The following is a 10,000-nucleotide window of genomic DNA, read 5'->3' on the forward strand; positions in this document are numbered from 1 at the left end:
ACACACACACTTGATGTTGACCGATCCGTCTGCATTATATCTCTTGTAAAATGTTCACATGGACGTTTGTGGTGTAGATCAGCCGCTTGGAGGAGACGTGGACGGTCCTGAGGAGGAACTACACACAAACCGCCATCAGCTACGAGAAAACCCTTAAACCCTTCTACAAGAATCTGTATGAGGGCTCAGGTACTCACCACACACACAGGCACACACACACACACACATAGAGAGAGAGAGAGAGAGAGAGATAGAGAGTCAGAGAGAGGGAGAGAGAGGGAGAAAAAGAGAGGGAGAGAGAGAGAAAGAGAGAGGAGAAGAACAGCACCAAGACATTTTAGTTTAATTAAAGGAATTGGTGCCCCTTTAAAAATATGATAAAGTAAGTGAAACGTTTGAGATATTATACATACTGAGATGAGTTTAATTTGTACTACATTAAAATGACACAATACTGTCCTAAAGTTTAAGCTAAATCAAAGAGACACAGTGATTCAGATGTTAAATCAGGACTCTCTCTCTCTCTCTCTCTCTCTCTCTCTCTCTGCAGCGTCGCTCCCTCCTGTGGTCTGCGTCCCCCTGCTGCTGCCCCTCCTCACCCTGATGGAGCGTCCGTCCATCACGCCAGACGGCACGGAGCTCTGGGAGACCAGCGACCACGGCTGCGACATCATGGTGCGCCACCTAGAGTCCGCCCGCGAGGTGGCGCACGACGCACAGAGCCACACGGACAACGCTCGGACGCTCTTACAAGGTAAAAAACGGCAAGATCAGCTGGAGTTTACGTACAAATCAGGTTAAGATTACTACAGAATATCTGAAATCTGAAATCTGTCTGAAATGATGCGAATGGTTGTGTGTTTAGGTTTCCAGTGCGACGACAACCTGCTGGAGGTTTTCAAGACAGACTTTCAGCTCCGGCTGCTGTGGGGAAGCCGCGGAGCTGCCGTCAACCAATCAGATCGCTTCAACAAATTCAACCTCATCCTCACTGCGTTGTCACGGAAACTGGAGCCGCCGCAGAAAACGCACACCCTGATCTGACGTCCTGTGAGCGACAGAGCACACGTGCCGGCTCAGATCAAACTCTGTGTTTGTTTGGACCCACAAGACACGGGGTGGTTCAGAACGCAGGTTTGACAAAAGGGAAGAGGACAACGTTCCACATTATCACAGAGCAGAACCACAAACGTTCTGCTGTCTATGGATTACACACTTTGAACTGTAGAAAGCCGGCAATAACAGAGCGTCCATAGATTTCAATTATTTTAGTTTTACTGCCGAAACGTCCATTCATTCTGTGTACCACCTCAGGGACGCGTACCACAGATTGGGAAGCACTTTTGCATGTACGATAAGAGTGAGCGACGAGATATTTCACTTAAAAACAACAATCGCGTTAGGGAGAGATTATGGGATGGTTTCATCGATTCCATTTTTGATCCAGAAACGATCCGGAGTGGAACCATGGAAACGCAGCTTGGTGACCAATGAACCAGCATGAACGTGTTAAAGGAAGGGAACAATGTTTTATTTGACCTTTGCGACTAATTTTAACACTGACATTCCATCATCTACATAAGGCCTCTGAGCATCCTTATCATTCTTCTTCTAATTTAGATTCCTCTCGCAATGGGATACACACACACACACACACACACACACATGTTACGAGTGTAAAACATCAGTGTCTCCCTTTAAACACTCAAATCAGGGTTGAAAGTAGAACAAGGCAACGATCAAAGTGCAGTTAAAAGGGAGGAAGAGGAAGATGAGAGTAAGAGCCACTGTTGAACTGTATGTAGCGATTGAGACGTCAGCCTGTTGTGAGTGATGTGATTTAACTCTGACTTGACCTGATGTGACCTTTGACCCCACCTGCTCGGTTTGTTCTTGATTTAACTAAAACAACAAAAGCAGCATCAGTCAAATCAGAGTTCTAAATCACAGGCAGCATATAGTTTTGTATGTAAATAGTTGTATATATGAAAGTGTTTTATTAAACCTGAGGGGCCCTGAGGTCATTCTGAGGTCATTCTAAGGTCAGATGTATTTTCCCTGTTCAAACCTCTAGTCTGAGTCTGAAGTCAATTTTTGCAGTTTTATTAACATTTATTCAGTCATTTTTGCAAAAAGCTGCAAACAAACAAGCCATCAAAAACAACAGAAAGGGCTTTTCTAGTTATTTTTTGCTGAGATTTTCAAGGAGAGTTGACTCACAAATGTCTTTATGAATGTGATGATTTTTCTCAATTTCATCAATATTTTTAAGTATTTTCTTTAGATTTTTTTAAGCTATTTATTTATTTATGACTACTACACCAGCTGCACTATAAAAACAATTCATCCACCAGATTCACTTATCAGCTAAATTGCAAATAATGACTTTAGACTCGTCGTGGTTCCGTGGGACAGAAATGATCCAAACCTGCCCTGCATTCACACTGGAACAGAAAATCTGAACTAAAGCAGCAAATCTGCCACGTGGAGACGAACAAACAGATGAACTAAGACTCTAAAATGACTTCCTTACGCTTGGATGTGCCCCCCCCCTCACACTCAGAGCTCATTAAACCATTAAACGTGGCTGGAAAAACACATTTAATGGCTTTTTAAGTTCCTGCATTAACGCAGCCCAAACACTTTTTGGTTAAAAAATGGACCAAACATGAGAAACTAAAGCTGTACATATTTGAAGCGATAGCATGTTAATACTAGACTGTAAATATTTCTTTTTGGAGACTATTGACTGTAAAAAATGAATTATAATGTTTATATTATGAATAACTGTGGTATGATTTAATAAATATAGAGTATGATCTGGTTGTTTATTTCTGGTTTGTTGCCATGTTGGTCTATTACTAAAATACTAAAAGATAAACAAAAACATTCAGGTGTTTGTGTTGTACGATTGACCATGAACGCAGCACACGGGCCCCATCTGGCTGTGACTTGCAGCTGTGAGGCGTTCAGGGTCATGTTTATATAGCCTCATGGCCAGTCTGTACAGAGTAGAGAAAGAAGTCTTTGAGTAGGTGACTATGGAGGTTCTTCTATGCTGGACATCTGGACGTCCCCCAATAAAAAAGGACAGAAATCAAATATTCATTGCTGCTTATTTTATTAGAACAATATCTCAGAGAGAGAAAAAAGGATTTCACAAAGTGTCCGACAACATTCAAAGTAAAAAGATGTGCACAACAATATGGTAAAGAGAAGTACTGCCATCGGTTATTACAACATACAACATGGTAAGAACACAGGTATTACATGGACTGGAAGTGTCAACAGCATCTTTGTACCGGCTGCTGTTCTATTTCATGAGAAGATGCTGATGAGGAGAATTACAAGGTGCCCAAGCAGAGTCCAAGCTGAACACCAGGGTAAGAAACTGGGAGCGTGGTCCAGTTTCTACTCCTGAGAAGCTCGCCAAGAGGTACAAAGTTTCCACAGGACGTTACAAACAGAAGGAACATGGAGAGGAACACGTGCAGGTTTGGCTGAGCGGTGAACCGAAGCGCCACCGCATCCACAGTGTGAAGTCAAACTGCATCAAAGCCTTAATATGTGTGTTAGTTTGCATAATAGGTCAGTGGCCTTGATAAATATGCAGCTCACAGTTTTCTGTATGTACATTAGGGGGTAGTTACTGTTGCTGTTAATGCAGAGCTGCTGTGTCAGGAATACCGTGAAGAGTTTAAAATCAGCAACTTCAACTGCATCACCACAGGGGCAGGAAATGCACAAATATGATGTCATAGTTTGAACAGACGCCAGAACATTTCCATACATGGGAATGTTGGAAAACCACTGGCAAAATCATGGACATTTTAAAAATTGACTGTTATCAGAACAGCAAGAAAAAATATAAAAAAAATAATAATGAGATAAGTTTATTATTATTATTTATTTCTGGCCTGTGGTTTACACGGTTGCCATGGTTTCCTTCCGTTTGCAAACTTATGACGTCAGATTTGTTAACGGACTCACAAAAACCAGATCAGCGCGCGAGTTTACAACATCCAAGCAAACATGCCGCGGCGGAAACAATGTTTACAGAGCGGAAAGTGTAAAGCTGCTGTAGTATTTGGTGCAGAAACTCTTTTAAGTTTATATCTAGACCAGTTTACTCCTCAACTAGAGAGTTAAACGGTCACATCCGGGGACTGTGACGGCGCGAGGAAGGGGAGGTTCAAGTAACAACATCTACAGCGCCATTCTGTACATTTCACAGCTTCACGTGAAAGAACGAGAGTTCAGAGGTTTACTCGCTGCTCGGGTTTAACCATCACGAGAAGAAGAAGCGGCGGAAGCGGAAGTCAGCTGTACATGAAACGTGTGAGACCCTGTGAAGTCTACGGAAACAAAGAGACGTCGAGTGGTTAAAAAAGCAACAGACCGACCTCAAATAAGACATCTGAACCATTTAAGACAAACGTGTCGACATCTGAAAGAGGAAAAATCATGCAAATTTGCTCATCGAGCTACATACAAAATAGTATTTAAAAAAACATTAAGCAGAGAAAAGCGTTAGTCGTTTCCTGTTTGTGCACAGTGGTCATCCTCAGCACACAACACACACCTGCTCATTCACTCACTCGTTTATTCAGATTCAAATGCTGTGGTACTTTTAGGGCAAAAGTGCATCGGTTCAATCCAAACCTTGTTGTCTCTCATGAGGAGCGGCGGCGACTGCTGCGGCATTACACAAGCAGCAGCAGCTCCTCCCGCCTTAAAACCTAAAAACAATCACCGTGGAAACACATTCAACGCGACATAAAAAGATGTTAATATGTACAAATCATTCAATGGTACAAATTAACCGCACGCATGCGCAGATGACGTATGCGTGTTTGTCATCACATTCACAAGTACAACTGATTAAATGGGGGGGAGAAATGATTTCCATGGAGATGTGGTCGTCTGTGCCCAGGTGGCTGATGGGCAATGGAGTCAGGTGTGTGTAGAAAAGTTCCTCCACAGTAAAACGAGGTGAAGTTTTAAGGCAGACAACACTGGAGCTCCTCTGCGTCTGCGTCTGTGTGTGTGTGTGTGTTCTTTACGTCGCCCAGTCCTGAGGTGAGGTTTTGAGAGGAAAGGCCGCCATCTGCTGGCCAGACGGTGGAGTCGCGACCCGGGAGAGCCGAGGAGAGGAAGGAACGAGGGAGCGGAGAAGGAGTGAAGGGAATGAGGGAGGGTGCAGAGGTGTGTGTGTGGTGCTGCTATCTGACCAGACACACACACACACACTGTTAGGGAGACAGTGTTACGCAAATAAATAAAACACACTCATGCCGGGACTCCGTTAGAACGTCACCATGAGGCGGTGTCACACACACGACAGGTAGCCGAGGGTCTGCACATGCGCGCACACACACGCACACACACACGAATCAGAGCTCTACTCCACCCAGACCTCCTGTGTATCTACTGTGTATGAATCTCTCCATTGATGTCACTGGGCTTGTACAATGGTTACCAATTGCAAGAAGTTTTCAAGGCTGCAAAAAGTGCCAAAATATCCAGAGATGTGTTAATTTGCACTGGAAACACAGTAAAACCTCAAAAATCTTACGTCAGATGGATTCTATGGTGAGAGGTGATGAAGAGATAAAGATGAAGAGGTAAAAAGTCAAACTAACAACATTTGACTTCAGTCTGTGTTCAATTTAGTTTGTGTCAATACACTTCAACATGCACAAATGGCAAATTCAACTGGAGCGACTGGGGGCCCACATGAGGCGAGTGTGTGACCGTCACAACAGATTCTAGGTTGGAGTATCACTTACACACATACACACACACACTCGTACACAAGCATACACAAGTTGCACCTGAGTTACTGTCTGAGACGCAGTGTGATGGAACACCTGACTGTGTTTACGACGTGGGATGATCATGCTGTTCTGTGTGTGTGTGTGTGTATGTGTGTGTGAGGGTTACGTATGGAGGCAGGCATGAGGAGCAGAGTGGCTCAGGCGGGTGGGCGGGCAGGCAAACATCACCAACAGAGCACAGATGAACATGATCACAAACAGGAGTTAGTGGCAGGGGATAAAGCGTAAACACCGACGTTCCCTATCTTTGCGTTTGCTGCTTTCCCTCATCAGGTGCTGGTCAGTCACGGGGGAAGAGGAGTTTGTGTTTCTCTGATTTAGTAAGTTAAGGATTCCTCACTGAAACACAAAGCGACACAGCTGTTTGAGTGAGGAATGCTAACAAAATGCTCCAGAGAGGCACAGGAGCTGCAGCTGCATCCCGAGTACACACTTACATAGCAACAGCATGAAGTATAAACCACATATTAGACTGTTTACATAGAAATCTTTGGGTTTACTTAAGAACCCTTAGTGTCAGTATGTAGTGTGGAAGCAGGAAGCGGCCTCAGACTCTTCCCCCCCCCCACTGACAGCACCGACAGAGGAACAGATTCATTCAGCTGCAGCTTTCTGTCCTGTGTGACTGGATCTAACCTTTAATCTATCAGGTGGAACTACAGGAGAAGTCCCAGAGTTCAGCAAAGCCAAACACTGTGCACCTTAAAGCAGATTTGAAGCCCATTTAATGATCTGGTGGTTTCATAAAAATGACATCTAAATTTTGTCACTGAGTTTGTTTTGTGTTGTTTTTTTGTCTTTCTTCGATGTGTGGCGTTCACTTACCAGGTGGGCTGCCTGTAAAAGGGGCCGTGGCGTCTCTGCAGTGCACAGTGAGGACTTCTCCCTCGGTTACCCCTGATGATCCCATGCTGATGATATTAAATGATATTAGTCTGAAGGCTCTGAGGCCCCACCCCCTTCCTCTAGCGCTCTACCACCCAGAATGCTTAGCTGGTCATGGATGTGTGAAGACATGCAGACATGCAAATCTGGCTCCCATGCTTCATCTCTCTCTCTTTCCCTGTCTACCTCCTTCTCTCCGTTTCTTTCTCGCTCTCTCTCGCACTCTCTGTCACCCTTCATCTCCACCACCACCACCAATCAGCAATCAGCGTGAGCCCTCCACCAGCCAATCAAACCGCCTGGCCACCCTGCAGCCCTCAGGAACCTGGAGTCACATAGAGGAGAGAGCCAGTTAATATACACACACACAGACACACACACACTTAACACACTAAAGAAAATGTACTGAAATACAATGTACAAACAGTGGAAGTTTAATGGTCACAAACAGAGACGCGCTCCACTGTAGTGTTGTGACGTAAAGACTAAACCTCTTTACATCAGGAAGCAGCCAAATCATTCTCTGCTCAACTGGAAAAAAGAAGTCAAAACATCAGAGGGTGGATTTTGCAGTTTGTCTTCAACCACCTCTGAGACATCCTGTGTGTGGAGGAGGGAACGCCGTCTACTGTAAGGTTCTAAATGGAGTGTATGATATGAATATGCTAGAAAGAGTGAAGCCGGGTTGTTCGTCAGCTGATGTTTAAATGTGCCGAAGGATCAAAACGTTATAGGGCGTCGCAACGCTGCGCCCTCCTTTGTGCCGCTGGGCTTTTTGGCTACGATCCTCCGGTGCAGCCAAGAAGCCCAGGGTGAAATCTGCACCGGCACAAACCGGTTTCTGAAGCGGTGACGACAAACCATCAAACTGTGATCCGGATCCATACAGATCAGGACTTAAGGCCCCACGCTGCACCTTCAACCCTTTAAGCCAAACACACTCATCTGGAGGGCGATGGCACAGACAGGCCCACCAGAACACACACACACACACACACACACATTACAACACAATAAATCAGATCAGGTCCTGTGCCTCACGTATTGATCTAAAGCGCTTAAAATAAAAGGAGCCTTAAACATCTCCAGCTTTTTAAAAAAAATCAAGACAAAAACAATTAAAAGAACGTGACAAACAGATAAAAACAACAACAACAAACGGTTGCTGATATATATTACATCAAACAATCTGAAACACTTTGATCGATAACAAATGGTGTAGACGCGACATGGGGCTCAAAACAGCAGTGGACACTTCTTTCACACACACACACAGACACACACACACACACACACCTCATATACGTGATACATGTCACTCAGACAGGTTTTGTCCCATTTGTCCTGATGCTCAAACACTCACCGCTGGACTAGCAAGTCCCATGGGTATGCAAGGAGGATGAGGATGAGGAAAGACAGAGGCGAGGTTTACAAAGGAGGGGACAGAAGAGACGGGACAGGAAGCAGAGGAGGGAAACATGCGAACGTCCATGCAGATATTCAACACAGTGTTTTTCCTCTCTGGCGTTAAGGTGAGGGAGGGGGGGGCAGAAAGAGGGGATGAAGAGAGACGGAAGGAGGGGTGAGAGGATTCAGATGTAGGTGACGGCACCTTTGCTGTTTTTCTCCATGGTGATTTCCACGTAGGAGGTGGGGACGTAGCCCTCCTCGCCGCTCTGCTTCCTCGCCCGCGTCCAGCCGTCGCCCTTGTCCTCCTCGATGATGTACAGCACCTGGAGTCCACGGCAACAGGAGAGACGGGTGGGAGGTTAGTGGAAGTGTGGTGCATCGGCAAAGGTTCACTCACAGAGACGTACGCTGAGCAAATTCAAAGTGGGTAAAAGAAACGGTTGCGTCACCTCGTCCTCTTTCATCACCAGCGTCCCCTCGTTCTTACCTAAGAGCCAAACACACCAGTCAGTACGTTTACACACACTCAATGCAAATGTGATGAAAAAACACGTGTGGCGGCAGTATGAGGCGTTCTTCATCATCATCATCATCATCATCAGGTAACATATGCAAGCCTTGTTGCGTGGCATTCTTGTCAACGTTACCGTCGAAGGCGTAGAGGGCTTTGCAGTGTCCGATGACGGGCAGCGGGTCGTCGTCGTCGAATTCGTCGTCAAACTCGTGGGGGTCGGCGTTGGGTTGCGCGGGCTGAGGCGAGGCGGTGTGGTGGTGCGGCGTGTGGTGCTCCTGACTGGTGTCGTCTGTGTAACTGCCCTCAGGACTGACGGAGGACACACACACACACACACACAGAGGTTAAGGGTTGAAATATGGCACTATCAGTTTATTAGATAGTGAACGCATAAATCTGAAAAGCAGAGATTTATGAGCATTGTAGGAGCCCAAATATAGAACAAAGAGCAGATTTTGCCCTTTGCCCCACACAAAATCATCCAAGATAAAAGGTCAATGACACCATGGTCATCCTCCCCCACAGACCGGCTCCATAGATTTACCTCTCTCTGCCCTGAGGAGCAGGGTTGTGGTTGTCAGCACTGTGTCGTCTGTCTCCTCTGGAGCTCTGCTTCCCCTCCACCTCAGACAACCAAGTCTGTGAGAGAGAGAGAGCGAGAGAGACAGATAGAGGGGGGGGGGAGAGAGAAAGACGGAAAGAGAGGGAGAGAGGGAGAGCGATAGAGAGTGAGTGAGCCCCTCATGTGCAGTGGTGGTTGCTAACCAGGAGGTGGTGCTAACATCAGCACTATAGCCTCATCATGCAGATGACTGGTGCGGTAGCAGTGAGGTCACATGACCACCAGGTTTGGTTACAGCACATTGATTCAGCAGCTTCTGAAGAAGGAGCCACGCCCACTCAGCTTTGGATGAAGATGAAGCCATCTTATCCACTCTTCCTCACCTCATTTCTGTGGATTTCAGAGCGCAGCTTCTCCATGTTGCACATGGTCTCTGATATTTTGGGCTGCAGGCTGCTGGGGTCGCCCATCTGAGGGTTCTTCTCATACACGTCCTTCATCTTGTTCAGGGCGTCTCTGTCCAACACACAGACACATACAAACGTCACACAGGGGATGAAGCATCACTGTGACTCTGGGTTTCCACAGTGATGGTCCTGCTTCCAGCTCCAATCTGGACCTGGACCAGGACCTGGACTCTGGTCGTACCTCTGGTCCACCTCTTTCTGCAGCTCCTTGCTGAGCTCGTCGATCTTCTGCTGCAGCCTCTTCCTCCTCTGTTCTGGGGGTAAGTGGCTAAAGTCCTCCAGTGACGGCGCCTGGAGATGAGGAAGAGAACGTTAAGCGTTCACA

General features: G+C 46.1%; 2 protein-coding genes across 6 annotated transcripts in view; one reads left to right on the plus strand and one right to left on the minus strand.

Moving 5' to 3' along the window:
• The window catches only part of bcar3 (BCAR3 adaptor protein, NSP family member), a 33,444-nt gene extending 30,625 nt beyond the window's left edge, over nucleotides 1-2,819 (plus strand). For all 3 annotated transcript variants that reach the window (XM_076154493.1, XM_076154494.1, XM_076154495.1), the window contains 3 exons: nucleotides 78-189; nucleotides 551-754; nucleotides 866-2,819. In XM_076154493.1, the coding sequence (XP_076010608.1) occupies nucleotides 78-189; nucleotides 551-754; nucleotides 866-1,044 (495 nt within the window). In that variant the 3' untranslated portion in view covers nucleotides 1,045-2,819. The remainder of the gene's footprint in view (nucleotides 1-77; nucleotides 190-550; nucleotides 755-865) is intronic.
• Nucleotides 2,820-3,104: 285 nt separating this feature from the next.
• Nucleotides 3,105-10,000, minus strand: part of fnbp1l (formin binding protein 1-like) — a 33,354-nt gene continuing 26,458 nt past the window's right edge. For 2 of the 3 annotated variants that reach the window (XM_076154499.1, XM_076154496.1), the window contains 6 exons: nucleotides 9,857-9,966; nucleotides 9,592-9,724; nucleotides 9,191-9,285; nucleotides 8,780-8,955; nucleotides 8,582-8,619; nucleotides 3,105-8,455 (listed from right to left, as the gene is read on the minus strand). In XM_076154499.1, coding sequence (XP_076010614.1) covers nucleotides 8,315-8,455; nucleotides 8,582-8,619; nucleotides 8,780-8,955; nucleotides 9,191-9,285; nucleotides 9,592-9,724; nucleotides 9,857-9,966 — 693 coding nt within the window. In that variant the 3' untranslated portion in view covers nucleotides 3,105-8,314. The remainder of the gene's footprint in view (nucleotides 8,456-8,581; nucleotides 8,620-8,779; nucleotides 8,956-9,190; nucleotides 9,286-9,591; nucleotides 9,725-9,856; nucleotides 9,967-10,000) is intronic. The other variant, XM_076154498.1, reaches the window with a different exon arrangement.

Source organism: Genypterus blacodes, unplaced genomic scaffold (genome assembly GCF_046128005.1).
Source record: "Genypterus blacodes isolate CSIRO-AG114 ecotype Tasmania unplaced genomic scaffold, CSIRO-AGI_Gbla_v1 ptg000062l_1, whole genome shotgun sequence".
Taxonomy (NCBI): domain Eukaryota; kingdom Metazoa; phylum Chordata; class Actinopteri; order Ophidiiformes; family Ophidiidae; genus Genypterus; species Genypterus blacodes.